Source organism: Acomys russatus, chromosome 26 (genome assembly GCF_903995435.1).
Source record: "Acomys russatus chromosome 26, mAcoRus1.1, whole genome shotgun sequence".
NCBI lineage: Eukaryota > Metazoa > Chordata > Mammalia > Rodentia > Muridae > Acomys > Acomys russatus.
In genome coordinates this window covers 48,517,918-48,544,602 of record NC_067162.1, presented here as the reverse complement: position 1 = coordinate 48,544,602, position 26,685 = coordinate 48,517,918, and the positions used below count along the sequence as shown (strand labels likewise).

Genomic DNA, 26,685 nt, shown 5'->3' with positions numbered 1-26,685 from the left:
ACTTCTCATAGTTTTTGCTAAAGTGTCTAACCACGTGGCTCATATCTGGCTTAATAATTCTTGTTCATAACATTTTAGCAAGTAGGGGTTCTACATTACACACCTTTTAAAATTTATGGGGCACCCTGATTTACAATTTGCTGAGTCTATGCTTTCTCTACGCTGTTCTAATATACCCTAGAAACACACAGAATTGGTACTTTTAAAAAAAGATTACATACACACCTTTAATCCCAATACTGGGAAAGCAGAGGTAGGCAGATCTCTGTGAGTTTGAGGCCAGCCTGGTCTACAAATGGAGTCCAGGACAGTCAAAGCTACATAGAGAAAGTCTGTCTCGAAAAACCAAGAAGAAAAAAGAAAAGATTACATAAATTCCTTTACAATATGGAACAAATCATCTCAATTAACAATGATGAGTGGCTTGCCTAGGACTTTCCTGTGAACAATGACACTAGGCAACTCTCTTAAGAAGCGTGCTCCTGGAGCTGGAGAGATAACCAAGTGGTTAAGAACCTCTTGCCAAGGACCTGGGTTCGATTCCCAGAACCCATGTAGTTACTCATAAGCAGCTGTGTCTATGACTCCAACTCCAAGGGATCAGACAGCCTCTTCTGACACCCGTGAGCACTGCAGACATGAGCTGCGTATCATACATGCAGACAAAACAACCCTGTACATAAGCCATCCTCCTTCAAAGGTTTGCCCTTCCCCACTCACTCTCTTATATATTATAAAAATATTTTCACCCCCCGCTTTGAAACAGAGACTCACTATGTATCACTGACTGGCCTGAAACTTATACATAGACCAAGGCAGCTTCAAACTCCTGCCTTTGACAATGCTGAGATCACAGCATTAACTAACACACTAAGCGGCTAAAGCCAGCTGGGCGCAGTGGCGCACGTCTTTAATCCCAGCACTCGGGAGGCAGAGGCAGGCGGATCTCTGTGAGTTCGAGGCCAGCCTGGTCTACAAAATGAGTCCAGAACAGCCAGGGCTACACAGAGAAACCCTGTCTTGGAAAAAACAAAACAAAACAAAAAAACAAAAAACAAAAATCAAAAAAAAAAAAAAAAAAAAAAGGGAAGGAAAGCCTGTACACTAGAAATATTTTATAAAAGGAAATAAATGAGACTAAAGATGACAAAAACATGCTTTTTAATCTCTCTCCATATATCTGTGTGTATACATGGTCATGTAATGTGAGGTGGCTGCATGCATGCCATAGCACACAGAGAGGTCAGAGGGCAGCCTCAGGTGCCACCATCTTTCTGTTGTTCGCTGCTGTGTCAGGCTAGCTGACCCTCAGCCTTCCAGGGACTCGCCTTGCTCCACTTCCTGTGTTGCCATGAAGCACTGGGATGCAGACACGGGCAACCGTGACGGCTTTAGGTGGGTTCTAGGGACCCAAACTGGGCTCCTTGTTCTTACGTTTCCCCAGCCCCAAGCATGCCTTCTTTCGCCTCACCTCGGAACACACCCACAGCATCCAGACCAACAGCAATGAGCTCATGTAAATTTAGTTAGAATTAAGCAAAATTAAACATGCAGTTTCTGGTTATGCTGACTGCATTCCAGCAGTCCACATGCTGAGGCCGGTGAGCACCACACTGACAACGCAGGCGCCATGGACGACCCTGGTCACTGAAGTGAAACAAAGACTAAAGCACCGGGCAATTCTCTCTGGTATAGTTAACCCATCGAACTTCAGACAACACCACGGCAAATGTTCCTCCTGTTTTTTGCAGTAGGTTTCAGAAGAGGCTATTTTTGCAAAAGCACCCCAGAGCTTCACTGGTGCTCTGAGTCCCCTCTGAATCCTGGCTACATTAATGAAAAGCTAACCAAATCCAGGCCAAACATGACACCTTTGGTAACTTTGCAAATCTGTCCTCTGTGTATGCCTTTTCATTTGCGTAACAAGGGTAACAGGTCATCATGAGGTCTACAGAACTATAGCAAGAGAAGACTTTGCATCACAGACTGGCCACCTGCTGCATCTTCCAGACAGACCTGTGAGGACTCCAGCTGGTGTTCACATGGACCTGGCGCCACGCACTGGCTCCCCTCATGAGACCCGTCAGTGTCAGGTGAATAGGAGCTGCTTTACTCACTCACATCATCCTGTGAATACTGTGCTGTTCATATTCTCCATACACTAAAGTCCGATCACACTAAATACTCGTGTGTTAATAGCTTTGCAGGAGTCAGCTTTTAATCTTATTTTCATCACAATCACAGACTGTGATGGATTTGTGCTGTATTTGTATTATATGGTCACATAACAACCATAATAATTAGTCAAAAAATTCCATATACAAGGTAGTGAACATAGTAGGCAGGGTCAAAGGTGACAGTGGGGAAAGTCTTTGGAATAGAATATTTCTCTTAAAAAACGTGATTGCTGGGGAAATAAGATCACTCAGTGGGTAAAAGTGTTTGTCATGCATAACTGGTGACCTGAGTTTAACCTCTGGAGCGCTGGCTAGCATAAACAGTAGCACACTATAAAATCAAGACCTCCCACTCCCTCTACCCACTTGGAATTATAGCCCAACGTAATAAACAAGGCAGTGACTGATTTAAATACATCAGCAGCAGACAGTAATGGCCTCCTTTGTGTAATACATGACACCACTCGAGAGTATCAGACATGGTAAAGAACAGCTCAAGCAGCCTGAAGAAAAGGTCTAGTATTTATTTCTATGTTCACGCAGAAATTACTGGAAGCAAAGTCGCAACAGTAGAGCTTTCTCGTCCTCTCTCTCTCTCTCTCTCCTCTCTCTCTCTCTCTCTCTCTCTCTCTCTCTCTCTCTCTCACCACACACACACACAACACACACACACACACTGAACAGCCCACCCCCTGCCCTTCTCTGCGGCTTCTCCAGACGCTGGCGTTCCCAGCTCCTGCAGGAGCGGCCGCAGTGCTCGTCCCCTCACCTTAGAGTGGCACTGCAGGATGGAGAACAGCACACTGTGCATCTTCTGGAAGACACTGCTGAACTCCAGCGGCTTCAGGTGCTCCAGAGGGGCTGTGAGCAACATGTTAAAGGCCAGACTGACATGGTGAGGGTTCCTGATGGTCTCCTCCCCTTTCCGCAGCAGAACAGCCAGGATGTCAAGAACAGACTCAACCACTCCTAGGGCCACAGGCTGCTCCTGGCAGGCCTCTCGGTGCTGCAGCTACAAAGCAACAAAGAAAAGAAAGGGCAGGTGATCCTCCAAAGAAATAAAATCACTAATGCTCTAGGTGACAAAGGTAGTCTCCCTGTACTGCTCCAGTTTGTCCACAGCTGATAACAGCCTCATGAGAGGGCACGTCATCTATCAGCAGGAGACTTTCTCCTGTGGGGCTGTGGTGTCTGCCAGCTGGAAAGCATCTTGTGTGGACTCTGAGAGTCCATAGAGAAGGAGGAAGGAGGGCTTGAGAAGAATGCTTGAGGAGGCAGGCGGAGGAGGAGGAGGAGGAAGAGAGGCTGTGGCTGCATTTGCTGTTGCTGGCTGACTATCCTGGCAATGAAGACTGGACTTGCCCCCAAAAATCAATGACCCTAGACAGCAGCAAATAGCCAAAGAGAACTACGTCCCTTCTCCCCACTGATCTTTCTCTCTTACCTGGTGCTGGGGTGTTGTAAGGGATTGGGGAAGGGAGAAAGAGATATAAGAAACCAAAGTAAAAATAGAGACTTTAGACAGCAAAAGCTACAATCTGGGTGGTGATGATGGCGAGTAGGCACTGCCCTTTCATGTCTGCCGAGAGAATCTTTGAGACAGGCTCAATGGAGGGTGCAAACACTAAGACCAGCCCCAAAGAACCAGGCTCTTGTAGAATAAAATGAAACCAAGTCACTGCCAGATGAAAATTCAATACTTGGGTAGAATGCAATAGTAACCTATCACAATCAAACTTCCTAAGACTATTCCCTTTATTGTGTCACATGCCTTACACACATGTACCCTCCTGGTACTAGAGTATACTTAAGTGACCACAGAGTTTTGTGGGAGTCAGCCCCGGGATCCCCTTCACCTGCTTTGAGTATCTGACCCACAGCAGCCTCCCCTGTCCTTACCATCATCTTATCACCCCGTCTGACGGTTCGAGCGCCCAGCCTCTCACCACCTCTTATTCAAGTTGCTACTGCCTAACATTGTATACACACAGAAAACCCAAACGGGTTACAGCCACCTTCATGAAACACCCCAGATGACAGAACCCAAGCAAACAGCCATCTTACAGAAGAGGAAAGGGACAGACTGGAGGGTAAATCTTGAGAAGCACTCAACCATAAGCTGTGACTATTGGGGGCATGTACGCCACAGCAAACTCTTTCGTTTCGTTATGAGCGAGCATTTTGTAGTAGGCCTGAGTAGTCTATGGCACACCAAAGTAACCTGGAAGAAAAGGGAGGGGGACGTCAGCAACAGGAATAACCAGTCCCTGAGAGACGCCCCAAGAGGAGACCCTCTTACTGTACTGACATGATAGAGCAGAGCCCTGTTATTGGGGACAGGGGACAAGGCCTGGTCAAGGTTGAGTGTTAAGAGCGAGGACCATCTTTTACATGTGCACTGACAGGAGGCAATGATGCTGAGTATAACTCCAACAAAAACAGGGCCTTTGGGGAACATCTCACTAAACCAGGCACAAAACAAAATTGGTCTGAGTCAGCAAGCTCAGTGAGGGACAGAATGGCCTAGTCATAGACCCCATTGTGCTAAGATGCTGTCACATCTTCTTTATTCTACAAGAGCCTGGTTCTTTGGGGCTGGTCTTCTACCATCAAGAACTACAGAAGAGGTAGGTGGCAGTGTGCACCTTTAACCTCAGTACACGCAGAGGCAGGTGGATCATCTGAGTCTGAGGACAGCCCGTCTACAGAGCAAGTTCCAGGACAGCCAAGGCTGTTACACAGAGAATCTTGTCTTCAAAAACAAACAAAACAAAAACAATAAGTAAACAAGGGGAGCTGGAGAGATGGCTCAGTGGTTAAGAGCACTGGCTGCTCTTCCAGAGGCCCTGGGTTGGTTCCTGTGCCCACACTGTGACTCAGAACCATCTAACTCCCAGTTGCCAGGGTCTCCGTTGTTCTCTCCTGACCTCCGCAAGCACAAGGCATACAAAAGGTGCACAGATACGCATGCAGGCAACTACCCATAACACACAGAATAAAAATTAAAACAAAAACTACGTAGGAAAGGTTATTAAAGGAATTATGGGTGAGATGTTGTGAGGGCAGATAATGCTGTTTTTTTTCTAATAAATATAGATATTTATTTATTTTTGAGACAGGGTTTCTCTGGACTCCCTTTGTAGACCAGGCTGGCCTCGACTCACAGCGATCCACCTGCCTCTGCCTCCAAGTGCGGGATTAAAGGCGTGCGCCAATTTTTTTTTTTAATTTATGTGCTTGGTGTGAGGGTGTAGATCTTGGAGTTACAGACAGTTGTGAGCCACCATGTGGGTGCTGGGAATTGAACCTGGGACCTTTGGAAGAGCAGGCAGTGCTTCTTAACCACTGAGCCAACTCTCCAGCCCCAGATAATGCTTTTAAACTAGAACATAAGCATCTCTTCTTTAATATCCATTTTAAACTTTTTTAGTATTTCTAGCCAGGTGGTGGTGTGCACACCTTAATCTCAGCACTTGGGAGGCAGAGGCAGGTGGATCTCTGTGAGTTGAAGGCCAGCCTGGTCTACAGAAGGAGTTCCAGGACAGCAAAACTACATAGAGAAACCCTGTCTCGAAAAACCAATAATAACAATGATGATGACGACGATGATTCCAACAAACTATGGTAGATGAAATGAAACTTATAGATTTCTACATATGGTCTCTCTCTATATTTATCATCTCATAATAAGATCACACATTTGTAATTCTGAAGAAATTCTCCTGTGAAGAATAAGAAATCGTCAGCAAAAGTTAGACAGACTACAACCGGGCCTCCTCTCACAAGCTCCTGCTCTGCCTCTTCTCTGTCAGCCAAAATTTAATCTATTTAGTTTAGGGGTTTTGTTTTTGTTTTTTGAGACAGGGTTCTCTGTGTAGCCCTGGCTGTCCTGGGCTGACTTTGTAGACCAGGCTGGCCTTGAACTCACAGAGATCTGCCTGCCTCTGCCTCCTGAGGGCTGGGATTTAAAGGTGTGCACCACCATGCCTGGTTTCTACTTAGTTTTTATAAGTAACCAAAATTTCAAACAATCCTCCTTCCACCTGGAGTGAACACCACCCCAGGCCTACAACACAAAAAGAAGATGTTGCACCTGCAGCTCTGACCTCCACGCCTGAGAGATGTCCAGCCCCTCGAGAACAGACTGCAGCACCATCCCAAAGTGCTCTGTTGTCCCAGCCTCAAACATGTGGGTGAGCAGGGCTCCCAGGTGAGGCTCAGCGTCCTGAGTGACTGGAGCAGGATGCTTGGACCTGCAGGAAAAGAGGCCTGCCTGATGACAGTGAACTGCAAAGCGCCGCACTAAGGACACCATACAGCTCTGGAACAGCACAAAACCAAGTACGGTGAGGCAGAACGTGCTCATGTGTGGCACCTCTCTCCTACCCAGAGCTGCACCTATACACAGGTAATGCACACACAGAGTGCCAGCACACTCGGGTTAGCTCTGGACACAGCAGACTGGTGACTGTTACTTTTATCTTTCTATCTCCTTATACAATTAGTATATGGTGAAGAAGTGGGGTATTTTTAAAATACCAAGACGTGGGGAGTGGGAGCCAGACCAACCCTAGACTTTCTTAGAGGCCCGGTTAAAAGGACAAAAGTGAACTGAAGTTTTTATGTTCTGTCCCGAGTGGACTGGCAGGCCAGTTATAGAGCTGAGCTAATGCCTCAAAGTCAAAGTTATAGGTTCTGGGCACCCAACTCTTCCCCCGGGCTGTTATCAGTCCTAAAGCAGATGTGTCTGAGGTATCCCATGTTTCTCTTGCCAACACTGTCTAACTTAGCTCTCTTCTGGACTTGGCCACCCACCCACAACCACAGATAGTATATATGACGCTGCACTTCTTAAAAACTTGCTTGGCATAAATCATTAGCTTATTCAAAACCTCCCTGGTCCCAGCCAGTCCTTTTTGTCTCTCTGTTTCTCATCCTCAGTTTTCCCACTCAGTACCTCACTGTTCAAGTCACCAGAACTGTTGAAAAGATAACAAGAACCTTGATATTCCTGGGACTGTCGATTAGGCCCAAAAGCTTTATCTGGAACTTCCAGGTATTCTGGTCCACAGTCCTACAATGAAGCTGAGGCAGGGTATTCAAGGCCCTCAACACTGACCTGTACATCCTCCCATGTGTTCTGGTGCCACACACTTGCCACAACACCTTCTACCTCTCAGGTCTGTGTTACTCACAATCAGGACAGAGATGAGGCTCTGACTGATGAAGTCACAGGCTCATGTTCCAGCCCCCAATTTGCTCATCATTAAGCTAACAGACCAGTAAGATGCCTGTCATTGGCAAATAAAAGGACAAAGAACCCAAGAAGAGCCTCTCGAGGACGGCTTACCAACCCTTGCCTGGCTGGACTTCATGGCCACCTGCACTTGGCTTACCCTCTAGGCCCAGTTCCACACTCAGGTTGGTTTTCTGTATCCCATATTTCTCTCCTCTTCAGTCTCTATAGATGCTTGTCAGTTAATGAAGCCCAATCAGCCAGAGCAGAGATAGTCCTAATAGAAGACCAGCTCTAAAGCTCTGGCTTCCGCAGTTCCACTAAGGCATCTATTGCCTGAAAGCACTCTTCATAAACGCTCTGCTTATAAAATGCCCCCTTAGTGGCACTGGAGGCAGGGGCGCCTCCACAAGCTGCTGTATTGCTACCTTTCAGTTCTTCAAAGCAACCTTCGTGTTCCCTTTCTTTCCCAGTGCCTTGGGCCTCTCCTTACTTGGTACTTCTCCAGACTGCTCACTACGTCCAGCACATCACTAGAACATTTTGATGGTTCAGATGTGTCAACAATGCTGGCTTCACTGTATCTGAGGCTCTGTCCCATAGGTCCTTAAGTACTACAGGTCCAGGGAATATAAAAGTAAGGCTTAGAACTGCCTCATTCAGTAGAGGGAGGGAAAGCGGGTACCAGAGCTTCTGTTTATCAAACTGACAGCAGCCATAGCTTCAGATGTCAGCTGGCATCCTAAGACACTCACCTGGAATGCTGTCACAAGTTTTAACAAAAAATTTGATGCTAGTCCCACTATAAAGGAAGCACCAATCCCTGAGTTATTAACAAAAGACTACCATCACATCTGGGTTTTCAGTTCATCCAACACTTGACTCCCAGACAGAAGGCCACTGACAGGGAGGCGGGCAGCAGCACTGCTCACTTCACCCTGCAGCTGCTTGTCAGGCCCTCACAGGCACACCTGCAGGCCGGCTGTGGCTTCAGGCCCTCACAGGCCACCCTGCAGCTGGCAGTGGCTTCAGCCCTCACAGGCCCACGCTGCAGCTGGCAGTGGCTGCTCAGGTCCTCACGGCCCTCACAGGCCACCTTGCAGCTGGCAGTGGCTTCAGGCCCTCACATGCCCACCCTGCAAGTGGCTGTGGCTTCAGGCCCCCCACAGGCCCACCTGAAGCTGGCAGTGGCTTCAGGCCCTCACAGGCCCACTCTGAAGCTGGCAATGGCTTCAGGCCCTCACAGGCCCACCCTGCAGCTGGCTTGGCTTCAGGCCCTCCAGGCCCACCCTGCAAGCTGGCTGTGGCTTTCAGGCCTCACAGCCCACTCTGAAGCTGGCAATAGCTTCAGGCCCTCACAGGCCACCCTGCAGCTGGCTGTGGCTTCAGGCCCTCACAGGCCCACCCTGCAAGTGGCTGTGGCTTCAGGCCCCCCACAGGCCCACACTCTGAAGCTGGCAGTGGCTTCAGGACCTCACAGGCCCACTCTGAAGCTGGCTGTGGCTTCAGGCCCTCACAGGCCCACCCTGCAGCTAGCTGTGGCTTTCAGGCCCTCACAGGCCCACCCTGCAGCTGGCTGTGGCTTCAGGCCCTCACAGGCCCACCCTGCAGCTGACAGTGGCTTCAGGCCCTCACAGGCCCACCCTGCAGCTGGCTGTGGCTTCAGGCCCCCACAGGCCCACTCTGAAGCTGGCAGTGGCTTCAGGCCCTCACAGGCCCACCCTGCAGCTGGCTGTGGCTCAGGCCCTCACAGGCCCATCCCGCTGCAGCTTCTCTATGGGATAAAACTCAGCACTCTCTATTCAGCACATACTTTGCCGCCTGTGATATGTACTGACTGGATACAAGAGGACATCAGGCCTGTTGATCTTCGTCTACTTTAGGGAGTGACTCTACTTAATATATGCTTTTATGATTTTATTTATGTTTCATTTTGAAACTTTGACCTGGAAATTGCTATGCAGACCATGCTAGTTTCAAACTTAAAAGGAATTCCTCCTGCCTCTGCCTCGAGCATGCTAGGATTAAAGGTATGCCTGCCAAAAGAATAATTTTATACTGTATTTGTTTGTTTAACATTAATATTTTAGGTATTTCTAAATAATCTTCATAGCTATTTCAATGGCCACACAGGAATCCTAGCCCTTGATCTATATGACCATGTGTCAGTTTTTATACAGGAAGACGTCAGCTCTCTCCTAGTCTGTGTCTGAGGTTTTAGCTGGCCTCAAAGGGTGATACCTCATTAACTAGATGACACCAGGAAAGTCTATTTGTACTATGCACATAAGTTATTGACCACATTGAGTTGGTGTACTGAGGAAAGCAGAGTTTATGTAATTTTCAAGTTAATCTATAGCTCTATAGACCTGATCCAGAAGAGTTTTCTCCCAGTGAGATGTCCGTATGAGTTATCTGTGGCCAGAACAAATTAAAGGCCAAAAACATTAACTCAAAACCATGAATGGAGGTTGGAGAGATGGCTCAGTGGTTAGGGCACATAACTTAGTTCACACGAATATCCAAATTAAGGTTCTAAGCGTCCATGCTAAAAACAAATGTATAAACTTACAAATGTGTAACTCCAGCTCCAGAGATCAGCAACCCTCTTCTGGATTCTACAGCTATTGCACCCACATGTGCACACACCACACATATAAATATATTTAAAAAAAAATTCTGGATGTTGAATTCAAGATGAGCCAGGTCTGCATAAGGAGTTCCAGGCCAGTTATGACATAGTAAGACCTTGCCTCAAACAACAAACAAACAAAGCATGAATGTACACAAACAATCCCTAAAACACGAGGGCCCTGAGAAGCCTAGAAGGGTACACTGTACATAGGGAAGGGAAAGCTGGAAAGGTGACTGCTCTTACATGGCCATATAGAAAGAGGAAAGGGGCTGGGAGAGGTGGCTCTGAGGTTAAGAGCACTGACTCCTCCTCCAGAGGTCCTGAGTTTCAATTCCCAGCAGCCACATGGTGGCTCACAACCATCTATAACGTGATCTGATGCTTTCTTCTGGCCTGCAGGTGTACATGCAGGCAGAGCACTGCATACATAATAAATAAATATTTAAAAGAAGAAGAAGGAGGAGGAGGAGGAGGAGGAAAGAAAGAAAGAAAGAAAGAAAGAAAGAAAGAAAGAAAGAAAGAGGAAATGATGCCCAGATGCATGTCTGGGGGCAAACTTTCTCCTGTGGTACCTTCTAAAGCTGCCAGGCATCACTTAGTTCAAGACAGGAGGCCCAGCCAGTTATGATGGGACTTACTGGACATAACGGTAGGATATGTGAAGAGATGGAGGCACATGACTCATAGGACATGAAGCATGGTAACCTGGCCATGGAGTCCCACTGACTTAGGCCTGAATCACAGAATCAGCTCAGAAAAAAAATACTTTACTGGGGCTAGAGAGATGTCTCAGTGGCTAAGAACACTGGCTAAATATCCAGAGGACCCAGGCTTGATTGCCAGCACCCACATGGCTGCTCACAACCATCAGTAACTTCAGTTCCAGGGGATCTGACACCAGCCTCTGGTTTGAGGGCCCCAGGCAATACATGGCACACAAACACGCATGCAGGCAAAACACCCATCAACAAATTTAAAAACAAGCAAAAGCATGCCTTACCTGTAAGAACTTTCCGCACAGAACAAAAGATGGACACAAAAACAGAGTTCTCCTTGGAATGGAGCTCTGGGGCCAAAAGGAACAAGGTTAGAAATCGCAAGGCTGCCTGGAAAGCCTGAGTAGTCTCCGCCAGGGCTGGCAGCTCCTCCAGCAGCTGAACGTAGACATCTTGGTAAAGGGTCGCGTGAGAAAGCAGGGTTCTGTCTGTGTCCACCACCTGGGCAATTCTGTCCTGTCCTTCCCTGAGGTGCTGGCTCAGGTCTACTTCTAAAAGTGTGGGGACAACTGAGAGGAGGACTGAAGGCAGGCGGCGGCCTGTGGTCCCGGGCACTAAGCAGAGCTGCAGCATGCTACCCATCTGCAGCATGGCCTGCTGCAGCAGCTCAGGTAGAGCTGCCGGTGCCTCCAGTAGCTGCCTCCGCTCCTTAACACAAGGCCCCAGACTCTGACACAACTTGGTTAGAGCCATTAGAAGCAGCTGCCTGCCCCGAAGGTTCTGGATTTTCAATTCTTTGCTGGAAGCTCCCTTAGTATACCTTGAGAGGAAGGCAGTGATTTTTCCAAAATTGAGCACCAAGCTCAGCTTTACTTGGCTAAGCATGTGCATTAGCTGTTCCAGGAACGCCCCTGACACCTGAAGGAGCTGCAGCCAGGCAGGGTCATCCTCCCTAACCTCACACTCAGCACTGGCTTGCAACAGTGAGGTCAGCACGACCTCAAAGACGTCACTAACATACATGACCCTGAACACAGAGCGGGCATTCCTTCCCCTCTGCAGAGCACTGAGGAGCTGGTAGCATGTCACCAAGAACTGGAGGGCTCGTGGACGAGAGCAATGCCCTACTGTGGAGACAGCCATGGAGAACACCAGGAAAAAAAGATGCACATGGTAAGATGGCAAGAGGCTGTCCAGGCGAAGGGTAGAGATGACTTCCAAGAGCTCCAGGAGGCCTTTGAGCTGCTCTTCGTCCAACTTGATAGGAAAACCACTCTTGACCATGGATAGAAAATTCTGGGCAATTTCTCCTCTTGTTTCTATACCTTCAGGTCCAACTTTTGCCAGTTTGGTTTCCCAGTAAGACATATCTGTGTGGTAGTCCTTTTTGAGAAGCCAGGGGAGCTGCTGACTAATAAGACGCACATCACTGTGAGCACCAGAGCACAGAATGCTAGAACAGTTTGCAATGATACACATCAGGAAGGCAGAATGGAGGGAGGGACTGGCATCTCCAAAAAACCGGAAGAGAGGGATGGTGGAGGAAGGGCTGTGGGGGGATCGTTCCCTCAGGTGATGTGTTTGGGCTTTCCAACTTTGGGCAAGACCCAAGTTTTTGTTCCTGGGCGTTTTACTTGCTGGGAAAGTGCCTGATTAGGACAGTCGCCACGTTTCTCACATCAAAATCCAAACAAAGGTAAGGGTATAAACTGGTGAGGTTTTGAAAATAACGATCAAATGCAGTGGGCGGGCAGGAGATGTGGGGACCTCAAATAAACTGGTTGGAAACCTGCCCCAGTCCCAAGCAGCTGCTGTCCGTCTGACTTAACAGTCTCTGCCTAAGAGTCAATATTTAGCACGTCACACACCCACAACCTCCAAGTCGGAAAGGGCGGTCTTTTTAGACTTGTAGAAGTTAAGAACTGCGATACTAGTTCCTGCATGAAAAAAAAGAAGTCCTTTTTCACTCTCCTGAAGGTAACAAGCTGCGCAAGGCAAAACCTACTGAGAGATCGGGACGTCCGAACACCTGGTTCCACCATTCCAACCGTCTTTCCAAAGCTGTGTTTTCCCACACCTGGTAGCAGCAAAGGGAAGGTCCCTGAGACAAAGCAGAGCAGCCCCAGCTATGGGAACCCCCAGCCAGAGAAACGTAAAGCACTCAGTGGGGTAACCTGAGGGTGGTGGTCACCTGAGCCCCGGTGAAAGACGTTAAAGAGTGCCAGAGTCCACGCACCTTCCGCGGCCACAGCTCAGGCTCTAGCTCAAAAGGTCCAGGAGAGGCCACAAAAGGGGCTTCCACACTTACCTGCACATCTTTCCCAATTACGCAACTGTGTCCCGTCGGACGACGGGCAGAGGCAGGCGATCGTCTAGACCCTGGCGCATGGGTGACCTGATGCATTTGTAGCAAGAGCTCAGGGGACAGTTGCTTCCAGAGGGCGTGTCCCCCAGGGGCAACTCCTGCAACAGAGGCATGACTAAAAAGACGGGAAACTGTATCGTAGTAAAAAAGGGACCACGTACCAGGATCTGAAAACACAGTGGCACGTCCAAGAGCATGCACAAGAGCGCGGAAGAGGGGCCGGAGGCCAGCAAAGGCCTCCGAAGTGCCTCAGCAGCCTGGACGGCAATCATCCCCAAAAACCTCCGCAAACGCTTGGCAACCTGTCGAGCCGTTGGCATATGTCTGGGAAGACAGTGGTTAAGAAGCACTTTCCTGGGCTTTTGTTTGGCCCGAAATTCCCCTTCGTGGGTCTGTCGACCTTTGACGACTCTTGCAAACAATCCAAGCGGAAAAGACAAGAGTCCCATCAGGTCCTGGCTCCTAAAATCAAATATTCGAGACAAATCAAAAAGCTGGAGGCAGCGAAACAAGCTGGCAGGGTGCTTGGTGAGGGTTCATCAGCAGCTCAGCCACACGGCGGTAAGAAAGTGGAACTGTGGTCTCCCCCCCAGGCCGATTCCCCTGGTCAGCAAGCACATGTAGATGGTGGCGGTGGCCACGGAGTTTGACAGTTGTTTTCTAACAAGCCCTAGAAGCGGCTGGGTTCCCCAATCGGTAGGGATTGGGGCCTCCTCGGCCCCTCCTGCGGTGGTGACATCGCAAAGCAGTTCAACAACCCCGGGGGAGAAGCCCCCTGAAAACAGAAGAAACGGGTTTTCTTCCTTAGGTAAGGATCTAGAAAGAGTCCTATTACAAAAGGGACAAGGAGCGGGCCAACAAAACCGGTACGGAGGTCCTGACTTTAACAATAGACGCCAGCCAGGCTCAACCAGCCCTGCAGTCCACTTGTGTTCCATTGGAGTGGACAAGACTCTTCCCAGAACCCCTAGATTAAGTGTCCCTTGGTGCTGTTTTTCCAGAGCGCCGCGTTAGAGGAACGAGAGGAAAAACGTGCGAAAAAGTACCGCCTTGAAATCACAGGGGGGTCAATCGGACTCCCGGATATCTCTCGGCGCAGTGGAACTGGCTGTAGCTGGCCCTGACCACCTGCTACATGTCCCCCCAAAAAGCAAAGGGTGGTCCCACAGGACGGCAGGGATGGAGGAGGTTAGCTGGGTCATAATCCCCAAAGACAACTCCCTGGGATTGGCCTTGCGATGCTGAAGTCTGAGGGTAAAATGGTCCAGGGCCAGAATGGGATGACCTACAAACAGCGTTGGCTATTAGTGGCTCCCGCCTGGCTGTTCTTGGCCAGGCCTTGACCAAGCAAAAGCTGGGCTGAGCAGGCCAAAAACCACCCAACAATCAGCTCTGGTTTTTGGCGTGTATAGATGACAGCAAGGAAGTGATGAAGAGGAGGCCACCCGGCAGCAACTCAGGATGCAAAACAGATATGTCCTCTGGGATCTGAAGTGAGAAAACTCGCTGGATTTCTCCTCATTATGACTGAGTATTAGAAGAAAGAAGAAAGAAAAGAAAGCTTGTTTTTCATGAACGACCCCAAAAGCCCACACCAACTGCAGAAAGGAAGCAACATCAATCACTCCATCTCCCAACATTTGACGAGAAGCAACCAGGTTCTTCACCTCAAACCAACGTGACCCGACACTTAATGCAATCAAAGAAAAGAACAAAGTGGTCTGTTCCTAATCCGTTCACAACATCCATCTTCCCTGTTGCAAGTAAATCCCACTCTGAAAAAGGGGTTTAGTGGGGCCTGTGGTAAAATTTGCCCAGCCATTCCAAAAGGCCTTGGGGCCTTTTTGCAAAGCTGGAAAAGTAATTTTTCTTCTTTTTTTAATTTTATTCTTCGCTTGCATAACAATACAATGCCAATTACAAGAGCCTCATCCTCCACCAGTTCCCCCCCCTTCCCTTTCCCCCCCACCACTCCTTGCCCCCCCAGAAATCCATGCCGCTGCTTTCTTCTGCGACCACCCTCAGATAAGCGTTCGGAGTGCTAAGCTATTAGCAACAGCAGAAACACATCTTATTGTTTCCACTCAAGTCAGTACTGGCTTTTTTTTTTAAAAAAAGTTTGCAGCAAAGGTGCTTGGATGCATAAGATGTGTGCCCCATAATCTCTAGATCTTTAATAATAAGCTTGTCATTAAAAAACCGTTTTTTTTTTTCATACGTAAGACCCCAAGCATAATTGTTTTTCAAACTGTATATGTGTCCTAATATGTTTATATAACAGAAACATAACATTTCAAGCTTTTAACATCAGTTAGGTGTGCACCCCAACACCACCGCTTAAGCAGCATTTCTCAAGTGCAGAGCCGTCTTCCTGGATCCCTTCCAAGCCTGTGCCCCTTGAGGGCACCTCAGACGACCCATTATTTTAGAATGTCCAACAGGCAGCTGTTTGCGACCTGTTTCTCGCTGTTTCTGTTCATTCTGGGCTTGTGGGGATCTGGCTGTGGATAAGCAAGCTCTGCCACCAGGCAAATGGAGGCTTGGCAGTCCCAGCGCTGCTTGCGTCCTACTCCATGCGATGGTCACTGTGGTCCCCTTTGCCCTCGGAGGCCTGGTATGTACCTTAAAATAGGCTCATTTGGCTGGTTTTTTAAAAAAAGAGAATTCCCTAAGTAAGTAATGGCAAAACACTGTTTTTTTTTGACAATGAAGTGTTTTGACTTTTTTGTTGATTTTGAGTAAAACACCTGAGATAATTCCCCATTCCATATTTTGATCCTGAGCGCCCTCAGAATTTGCAACAAGTGTGTGCGTGTGGTTTGGGACGTTGTGCGTGCGTGTGTGTTGTGTGTGGGTGTGTGGTGGTGGGGGGGGGGGGGGGTGTGGGTGTGTGTGTGTTGTGAGATGTTTATTACATATGTGTTTAGCTTTAACTACTTGTTCCCAGTCCAACAAGTAATCAGCAAGTTTTTGGGGCTCTGGGAACACACAAATTGTGGGGGTTTTGCCATTAGCCAGGCGAATGGCAGGCCATGTTGTTTAATTCCCAGGACTCAGGAGGCCGAGCAGACGATCTCGACATTATTCAGCCAGGTGGTCCCCTATGTAAAAGTTCCAGACAGCCCCAGGCCTACATAAGAGCCCAGTTTTAAAAACCAAACCAAAAACCCTTTTTTTTTTTTTTTTTGGATAACTCTTACTAATTCCCGGCCTTCTCCTTCCCAAACTGGAATTCTAAACATATATTCCCACATAATTGAATTTCTGAACGAAGTTTTTAAGAAGCAGCACCAAGAAATTAACAAAAACGCAAAAGAAACATTACCCACGATTTACCTTTGACAAAGGGAAATCTGGAGAATTTACCCGGTCTCCCCATGTCCTTCAGGAGAGTTTCTGGCAGTTTGTCTGCTGTGTAAATTTTGTATCTTACATAGACACAGAGCCCGTTTCAACATATCTTTCCTGCAGGTTTCCCAAGTTTTTTTTCCGGTTAAACGCACAAAATGACTGTCCCTTGCCCAATCAGTTAAAACCCTGGAATGTTGGTAGAAAAAAACATAACTAGGTAAATTGAAAAAACCGCGTACATGAGAGAAAGAGTTACAGTACAGGGACACCCGCCCAATGACCAAATTCAATTTACAAGAAAAACAAAAGCAACTACTTCCCCGCTAAACCTGTCGGCCATTGTCAGCATCTACTGATGCGGAGAAGGAGAGCAACTCATCTACAAGGTTCAGGAAGAAGACTGGCAACATAAAAAGTCTTACTCTTGAAAGCAGGAGGCGAACAACGGCCCGCACAAGGGCTAATATCAGTGGCTTGGTGGGCAACTGAAGGCCAAAGAACGCTGACCGCAACCAGCGGCGGGAGATGTGGCAGTGAAAGCCTGTCCCCCACCCCGTCCCAGCCTCAACTGTCCCGCTAAGGGACATGAGAGATATGTTGGGGAATTCTTGAAATGGTTTATTAAGGAATAAAAAAGAAAAAAAACATAACATCTTCATCTGGAAGCAACGAAAGGTTCAGTGGTCGTCCTAAGAGAAAAAATGAAAGTCCACAAGGACCACAGAAGGGATTTTACACTGAATCAAATGCAAACGAGGCAAGTCAAAGAAAAAAAAAGGAATGAGAGTCCAGAACACAGCAGTGTGGCTGACTTTCCCCAGACATATGCAGAAGAGTGTGTGTGTGTGTGGTTGTGTTTGGGGTGGTGTGTGTGGGGTATATATTAGATACACATACATAAGATATATATAATTGGTCTAAATCACGTCTTTCTGTCAGGAGACAGACGGGGCCAAACCATGCCAAGGGCTTATGAGGAAGAGGGCTGGTTAATACATGCTTGTTTTTCCCATGACTGCAGCTAGAACTGGACAAAAGCTGAGGACGGTCCAGCTAAGTGGACTGAGGCGAAAAGGACAAGCCCGCCAGGATCAAACACTTTTGAATCCGTTTGGTGGCAAAGCACTTCCACCCAGGTGGCCAGGGTGAACGTCTCAGTGGGTGGGCCATGGCAGGTTGCACTGGTTGTGCAGACACTGTGCTTTTTGAATACATCCCTGGCCGGCCTCCCGCGGGAAAGCCAGCCTGGGTGCAAGGCCATGAGCTTGTTCATTCCCTGCTACAGTTTGCGTTATCTACTCGTGTAGCCAAGAAGCCCTTTTAAATAATAGACAACGTTGTGCGTTGGTAACTAATCGATTTCTGGCTTGGGTCGCATGCAAGACCTAGCACTTCCAAGCCGTTTAACATAGCGAACGAAAATAATCGTCACTACGTTCTTCCTTAACTGACATGATTTTTAACTTCCAATGAGTTTTGTTTCCTTTTCTAATCCTTTCAAAATAAATGCCCAGACTAAGTGTAACCATGTGTAAATTTTGAGATCATAAATGTAAGCTTTACATTTAAATGTCTTACTTGTTCTTAGTGGTAAAAGCACTGATGGGAAACCAAGCAAAGTGAGCTAGTTGTTGTAAGTTGTATCTTCCCCGGACGTTGGGGCCCCCTTGGTGATTTTTAAGTTAAAGGAAAAGGCCCAGAATAATACACATTTCTACACGTCCCTACACAATTAAATAAAAAGGAGAGTATTAACAATATGGCCCCCTAGCCAAATAGGCACAGCAAAATGAACAATCATCTGAAAAGAAAATATGTGTAACGTGGGTGTTCCCCCCTGGAGTGGTTGGGGTGCAATGCAAGACCCCCAAAGAAGGGGAAGAAGGCATCCAGATCCTTTTTGAGACCTGGAGTACAGACAAGTTGTGAGCCCACCACCATGTAGGTCCTGGGAAGTGAACCAGGTCTTCCCTGAAAGAGCCAAAAAGCCAGTCCTTAAGGCGGAGCCCCTCTAGTTCCCCTAACTATATACGGTATTGAGCACAAACTGGGAAGCAGAGACCAGACAAGAATACACAGTGAAAATGCTATCGCAAACATATATTCAATTTTGAAACTGGAATGTCAGCCCGGGCAGTGGTGGCGCACCCTTTAATCCCAGCACCGGGAGGCCAGAAAAAGGACGGCGGATTGCTGTGAGTTCGAAGGCCCAGCCCCGGGACATAACAAGTTGAGTCCAGGATGGCCAAAGGCTACAAGAGAAACCCGTCTCGGAAAACCAAAAAAAAAAAAAAAAAAAAAAAAGAAAGAAAGAAACTGGAAATTGCAGCAAAAAAGCAGCAGAATGATAGATATCTAAATAAGTACTTCCTGCCTGGGATCAAACAATCACACACTGACAGAATGGATTCACAACAATCTGTGGACCTTAGACTGAGATGCTTCCAGCACATAGGTTTTCTAATGTGTAGTAAATCAGGATCCGGCATTATCAATAACAAATAGGCCAGGCATAAGTAAAAACGTGAAGAAAGTAATGTTCGTGGGGGGGGGGGGAAGATCAGGGTGTTGTTGCCTGAGGAAAAGGCCCCAAGCAGCTTGAGAGCACTGTTAAACACCTTTAATTTCTGTGGAGAGGCAGAGTTTGTCGGTTCCCCTAAGCAACCACGAGGCAGGCCCTTCCACAGACATCTGTAATTCATTTCCAAGGGCTTACTGCCCCTTCTATTCTAACCTCCCCCACGCTGGCCTGCAAAATGGACGCCATCAACCAAGACAAGAAAGAACAGAAAGGGCATTCAAGTTGGAAACAGAAAATGCCCGCTTATTTCTGGGTGGGGGGACAGTAAAGCTATCTCCCCAGAGCCCCCCTACAATTACACTACCAAACACACATGAAAAAAAATGTTGAATAATACAATAAAATTCCGAGTAAAAACCAAGGGAAAGCAAGCTTTTGAGGTTTCTTCTTTCTTTTCGCTTTTTTTTTTTGTTTTTTTTTTTTTTTTTTTTTTTTTTTTTTTTTTTTTTGTTTATACAGGAATTTCGCGTGTACTTGCCAACGTTTTAAGTTCTTAAAAAAGCATTGAGGAAGCTGGGCCGTGGGGGTGGGCACAACACCGTTAATCCCACAACTTGGAGCCGAGGCAGGTGGGATCGCTGTGAGTTTCGAGGCCAAGCCTGGTGCTAACAAAAGTGGAGTCCCAGGATGGACAGGCTCACAGAGACCCCTGTCCCTTCGAAAAAAACCAAAAAAAAAAAAAAAAAAAAAAAAAGCATTGAGGTAAAGAAATGACCATACGGCTTTGGGTCAGGGGAGGGAAATGTGCGCTGGGGGAGGGCTTACTGCTGCATCATTCCCGTCCGGGGATTTAGCTCGGAGGGTCCCTAGGGCAGCCCGTTCTCAGCCGGGGGGTCCGGCGACCCCCACAAGTGTGGGGCGAGGGAAGGGTTGGTAAAATATCAAATATATTGACGTTTACCCTTCGATAGAGGAGGAAGTTCACTAAAGGCGCACCGGATAATTTGTTCGGCGGGGGAAGTGGGGTGGGTGGGAAGCTGGAGAGGAGGCTCAGTGGTAGGGTTACCCACAGCTTCTCCAGAGAACCCAGGTTTCGGATTCCCCAACCCCGCACTGTGGCCCTCACAAGCAACCGTTGGGACTTACACCTTCTAGACCTGACCGCCCTCTCCCTAACTTCGGCCGTGCGCAGAGATTCGTGGGCAGGCAAAACAATCCTACGAATTATCTAAAAGTATCTTACCGAGAGAAAGAAGGGTTCGAGATTGGAAATAACCGTCAAATCCTATTACCCCCGGATCGGGCTTCCCTGGGGCTCGGGCAAGGAGGGCTCCCCTACCCAACCCCTAAACCCCTCACGATCGGGGGACGCCTCGGAGTGGGGGTCCCCCGCAAGAGTCGCAGTCCCTCAAGAGGCGGAAATCCCTCAGGCGGGGCTTTTCCCCAGGTCAAGGCCTCTCACGGGGGTGCCCCTGGAATCCTCCACACTGGCGGCGCACCGACCGGAAAAAAAAGAACAAAAAAAAACCAACCACCCCAAACGCTCAACCCGCAACCCTGCGCTCACCTGGGACCCATCGGCGGCAACTACGTACAAACGTGACCCGGGGCGCTTCCGGCAGACGTTTGAACGCCAACGGCACTGTCGGCGGGGCGGGGGGGGCGTCACGCAGAACAAGCGCGTAGAGGAGCGGCCCGAGCGCCGCCCTGGCCGCCGCGGCGTCCGCGCGTCCGCGGCCTAGCCCGGCGGTGCCCCGCTCCGTCAGCCGGGGCATGGGGCCGGCCACCCGAGAACCGCGGGCGCCGGCAGGACGTAGGGCGCGGGGCCCCCGGCGAGCCCCCGGCGGCCGGTAGCGAATTCCCACGGGACGGGCGACGGATGGGAAAAAAGCCCAGCCGGTGCCCGGGGCGGCCGGAGGGGCAGCGGGACCCCGCCGGGGGATGTTCAGTGAGTGCGGGGCCGGGGAACGGCGGGGGGGGGAGGGGAGGGAGGGAGGGAGGAGGGAGGTGGGGCGGGGAAACGCGGGGGAGGGGGCTTTGGGGCGAGCGGCTCCGCTCCGCGCCTCCCCGCTGTCGCAACACGCACACGCACCTGCGCGGGCCCGAGCCGAAACCCCGGCACGTGGCGGACCCGCCGCGCGGCCCCGCCCCCGGGAGACACCCCCCGCCGCCGCCCCCCTTCACGAGGCCCCGCCGGGCGCCCTCGCGCCGGAGCCAACACGCGAGCCCTCACGAGGGCGCTCGGCGGAAGTGGGCAAAAAGCCGCGGGGCGGGGCCCCTCGCGCTTGCCCCGCCGACCCGAAGGGCGCTTGGTGGGAGTTGTCCCGGCGTGGAAGAGGTGAAAGGTTTATCCCACCCCATCCCACCCACACACGACCCCACCCCCGGCCGGTGGGGTGGGGAAGGCTTTCCCGGTGGGGTCCTGACCCGGCGTTGTTGGAGACGCGTTCCAAGCCCTGGTCCCGCCCTAACGGTGGAGTGAAGGAGGAAGGGAGTCCAGTACTTCTCCGCCTCCGCCCTCCAGGGACAGAACTTCCTTCGGCGACCTTTTCATCTTCGGAGGGGCCTGAGTGGCACGGGTGGAAGTGTGGTGACCGCGGAAGACTAGGATTTGCAACCCATTGTAGCTAGCTAGCCGCCCTCGGTTCTCCCTCCTGTAGGAATTGGGGAGGGATGGCAAGTGGAAGGCTAGACTCGGGCGGTCCCCCGTGGGTGGCGCAACTCACGTAAATCCCAGCAGAACTCTGTAGGCTGAAGATTGCTGCGATTCCTTGCCAGCCAAGTGAGGGTCTGGGCGCCCTAGCTACAGAGGGAGACTTGGTATACAACACACAACACGGGATCTCCCTTGTTTTTGAAGAATTGTAAAGAAGGCGATGTCCAACAGAACTGGGCCCCGAAAAAAGTCAGCTCGGGCCTTCAGCAGTCTGCACCATTGATAATACTAGGTTGGTGGTGTTTGCGGCGGACAGCCCCGTGGAACAGTTGGAAGTTTGTGTGTTTTCTTCTTCTGTCCTGGAAAGAGGTGAGGCCCCTTTACCCTGGGCGGCTTTAGTTGGACTGAAAATGGAGTTTTTTGTTTGTGTTTGGTGCACTACTCCTGTGTGGCAAGTCTAAAAAATGAACGACACCGAGGGACCGAAGGCCAGGCTTTGTTGGCTTTTTTCTTTCCTGACGTGGTGTTTAGCGTTGGTCGTGGTTGGTTGTGGTGCCAAGCACGTTTTTTCCATGTGTTGCAGAGTAACTTGAGGTCACATTCCCAAGCCTCCACAATCCCCATAGCACCTCGGGCGTTTGAGTCCCCCGTGCTCATACTTGGATAAGCATCAGCGAGCCCGGCCCTATTAAGCCCACTTGAAGGCCCGTGTGGGCTCAGGGAAGCGGTGGCTTGTAAAGCAGGCAACAGGCTCAACAGCCGGGCAAAGGTGGTGCACACCTTTTAGTCCCCCCACAACTCAGGAGGCAGAGGCCAGGTGGATCGTTGTTGAGGTCAAGCCCAGCCGGGTTCCCCCCTGCAAAAGCGAAGTTTCCAGGACAGCCAAGGGAACCCACACAGAGAAAACCCTGTACCGCAACAACAACAACAAAACCAAAAGACTGAACGCAGACACGCACCTGGAACAAGAGCGGGAGTGACTGTGGGCAGGGGTCAGGTGTATCTGACTAAGGTGGGCCTCAGCCTTTCCCAACCTGAAGAATTTGTCCGTCCACTAACAGTAAGTGAGGGTAAAAAGCAATAGTCTGGGGGAGGGGAGTTAGGATGGTGTCTTACTTGCAGTTGGCTATGTTTAAGTAAACCGTTAAAGGTATCCATGGGGATGTTAGGGAAAAGACAGCACGTGACGTAAGGCCTGTGTGCTCCCTCCAGCCCCGGGGATGAGGAGCCATGGGAGAAAGATCTGGTACCAAGCCCAGGTGAGATTGTGGAGGGCGCCTCCCAGCCATTAGGAGAGGGATGTGGCAAGGCCTACATAAAAAGGGTGAGGGACCAATCAGGTAAGTGGAACAACATTGGATGGAAAGTAACGAGGCCAGTTCAGACCACCCAGATGAACATGATTGGGTTTTTAATTTTTTTTTTTAAACATTTAAATGTTTAGCAATACAGTGTGCTGGGCCGGCCATGTTAAAAACCGCAGAACCAGAAGAGGGGCATACAATCACATTTATAGTAGCTGTGAGTCAACCATGTGGGTTAACCAAGAAGTTGCACTCAGGGACCTCGGGGAAGGCAAGCCAGTGCTCTTAACCTCTGGAGCCATCCTCCGGGGGTTTTTTTAATGCTTCATCAAATTTCAGTGACAGGTAAGTTTTTTGCAGCTGAAATGCCTCAAAACCTTTGCTTTTTGGAAAGAAACCCCGGCGGTACACCGGGGTCCGAGAAAGCCGCCAATCCCCAGCTTCGGTGTCTAGCGTCCGAACAGAATGGGCCTTTTTCCACATCTAAATTGCACAGGGGCAGGAACACTCAGTCACAAAACATAAGAAAAACTGCAGGACAGCCAAAGGGCGGCAGAGACCGGTTTTTCCAAGCCCCCTCCCCATGGTGTGCTTTTATAAGTGTTGGCCTTGGTCCATGGTTTTCCTCTTGATGACAAAGAAAAATAACCTAGACAATACAACAAAGAAGCTCACCTGTGCGAAAAAAACAAGTAATTAAAGTAGAAAAGAAAATTTGTGGTTTTTTCTGGTTCCTAGAAATGCAAAAGATCAGAAGCCAAATAAGTCCCAAGCAAAACGACACAGCGCTCAAATAGATAGTCAGGGTACCCTGTCCCCCTTCAGAAGCCAGTAAGCGGACAGGAACTAATCCATCAGCCGACTCAGTGTTGTAACCATCTGAGAAGATAAAGAGTCTAGTCCCGTAAACCGTCGCCAACGCAGTTCCACAGAAGGAGAGGAGGGCTTTTGGGGACACACAGCATTAAGCACGCCAGAGCTTCTTGCTCCCGTGGTAATGGCACATACCTGTTCTGCCCGCAAACTAGAGGTGAGGCCAGGAGATCCCCTGGAGTTGGTTGGGTTGTTTGTGTTTTTGTGGTTCCAAGAACAAGGGTTTCTTCGTAAGCCCCTTGGCGGGTCCTAGACGCTTGGTAGACAAGGAATCTCAAACTCCCAGAGATCCACTGCCTCCAATTGCTGGGATTTCAAGGCATGGCCAAATGCACATGGCTTGAGGATTTTTGAGGTTTTAAGGTCTCAGAGAATAGAGAACCAGCGTGGGCTTCAGAGACCCCTTCCAAAAATAAACCACCCACCCAAACAACAAACAAACGGGAATGAGAGTAAGATTTGTGATGGCCTTATAAGGATCTTAACCAAATGACAGCTCAACAATAAGGGAAAATAAAAATCCCAGACCTGCCCCAGCAGAGGAAACTGAATTCCATGGGCTTTGCTTGCTGATTGAGAGCCTCTATCACGAGTAAATCCCATGGGAGAGTGTTTCTGTCGGCATGTTGAGGGCCTCAGATGCCTGGGAGCCAGCCGTGTGGGTGCTGGGAACTGAACTACTGGACCTCTTGAAGAGACAGCCAGTCTCTTAAAACTGCTTGAAGCCATCTCTCCAGAACCCCTAGGTCCCAGAACGTTTTTAAAGCATAAGTTAACAGGTTAGAAAAAAATACATCAGCTCTCCAGACCCCCAAAACCTGGCCAATGGTCCAACTAACTCTTATCAGTTGAATTAAAGGGTTGTGTAGAAGTGAGAATGGCTGGCGTTTAAAACCTGACCTTCAATTCGAAAGGAAGTCCTAATTAAGCAGTGGTTTGGCCCCTTTTTTTTTAACAGAGCTGGGAGGCCAGTTGCCCACTTTCTCGCCGTGGTCCCCTACCTGCTGTCTTTTGGTGCGTGAGTAGGTTTAAGGCTGAGATGCAAGTGGCAGTGGGATGGACCACCAGGCGTTACCAGCCCCTACTCCACCTCCTGGACTTAGGGAAGTTGTAAAGAGGATCCTGCAGTTTGTCGCCTGGTGATGGACCTGGGATGAATCATAAGAGTTTTACAAAACATTGCCAGCTTTGCTGGAAAGTTAGTGGGAACGAGCAACACTAGAGCAGGTGGAGAAGGATTTGGCAAATTCCGGTTTTGTAATAGTTAAAAACTGAAAGAACGTCACCAGGGCACAGTGGGGCACACCCTTTAATCCCAGAACTAAGGGAGCCCAAGCAGGTGGAATTTTCTTGTGAGGTTTTTTGAGCCAGCACTGCCGGGGTCGACATGCAATCCAGAACAGCCAAGGCCGTCCATAGAGCAACCCTGTCCTGTTGATCCCCCACCACCACCAACCACCGAAAACGGCGGGAGGGGGGGGGGTTTCCCGTCCCGAAATGTGAACAAAAGATTTTGGTGGGTACTTATAGCCAAACTCCTTTTGTAGTTTTTATTTTGGTTTTTATTAGGAAACACTTGGAAGTGACAGATAGTCCAAAATGGTTGTGGGTAATCTTGGAGACTTTTTGGATTAAGGGATTTTGGGAAGCAAGGCCCTGGGTTTTGTGGTGCAGGCCTTTAGTCCCCAGCACTTGAGGAGAACAGAGGCAGCATCGCTGTAAATTCAGGGGGCCCAACCTTGGTCCTACAAAGAGATTTCCAGGGCAGCCCAAGGCCCCAACACAGAGAAAAAACCTGAAAAACAAAGGGGGGTTGTTTGTGTTTTTTTTTTTTTTTTTTTTTGTTTTGTTTTTTTTTTTTTGGAAGCACAACACAAGAGTGGCCACAGGTCCCATTTGCGGATATTTTACCATGAAAATTCAGTTTCCCCTCGTCTCTCTGATGTATAATTGCATTATTTTGCTTGAAATGTGCATCAGAACAGAACCCCAGCCGCCCCTACTGAATTAAAGGTGTCCTGTGGTTGTTGTTGTGTTCCCGGGTGTGCTGTGGAAACACAGTTCACTACTGAGTGTTTCTTTCTTCTGCCTTGGAGGGTGTCCCTGTCTAGAAGCTGACCCCACCTGTCCCTCCGAGAGTCCTCCCTAGAGGAAGCAACTGCACTCAAACCCCCAAACATCAAAAAGTTCCTGCTGAAAAGGGGTAATTTGGAATTCGTTTGCAGTCAGTAATTTACAAACTACGTATCTCCATCAGATGTAGCCCGAAGCATTCCCTTTGGGTTTGTTTTGTTTTGTTTGGTTTTTTGTTTTGTAGCCCTGAGGGTTGGGGCCCCTTGAATGCCCTACCTTCCCTTGACCGAGTGGACCATGTCTCCGTGTTTCTTTTACTGCTTTGCACTCGTCCCCTTCCTCTGCACACAAGGTGAATGGTATCTTAAGGTCCCGCTCTCCTGGGTTTGTCCTGTGTCGGGGAAGGGCGTTTGTGTTTTTTCCCTTTCCGCCCCGCATAAGAGAGCCGTGATTGGAGCCCAGTTGGGAAGTGGGATGCTCTCGCTTTAATCCCGCACTAGGAGGCAGGGAAGCAGATTGTGGTTGAGTACCGACAAGCCAGGGCCACACAGAGAAACCCTGCCTTTGAAAAACAAACAAAAAACAAAAAGGAAGGGTGTTTGAGTGGGAAAGGCTGTCTGAAGTTTTCCACATGGGTAACAGTTACTAGTCCCATGTCACCAAATCGTACAGTAGAAAAAAATCTGGAAGTTTTAGATTTTTTTTGGAAGTAATAGAAGTGAACTAGTTTTTTACAGGCTTGAAAGCCGAGGAACTCTTCTGGAAAACGTCAGTAGCA

At 49.2% G+C, this 26,685-nt stretch overlaps 1 protein-coding gene across 4 annotated transcripts in view; it reads right to left on the bottom strand.

Moving 5' to 3' along the window:
- Urb2 (URB2 ribosome biogenesis homolog) overlaps positions 1 to 26,685 on the bottom strand; it is a 134,613-nt gene that overhangs the window by 5,583 nt on the left and 102,345 nt on the right. For 3 of the 4 annotated variants that reach the window (XM_051168550.1, XM_051168552.1, XM_051168551.1), the window contains exon 7: positions 2,947 to 3,189. In XM_051168550.1, coding sequence (XP_051024507.1) covers positions 2,947 to 3,189 — 243 coding nt within the window. Of the gene's footprint in view, positions 1 to 2,946; positions 3,190 to 26,685 lie in introns of those variants that run through there. The other variant, XR_007833179.1, reaches the window with a different exon arrangement.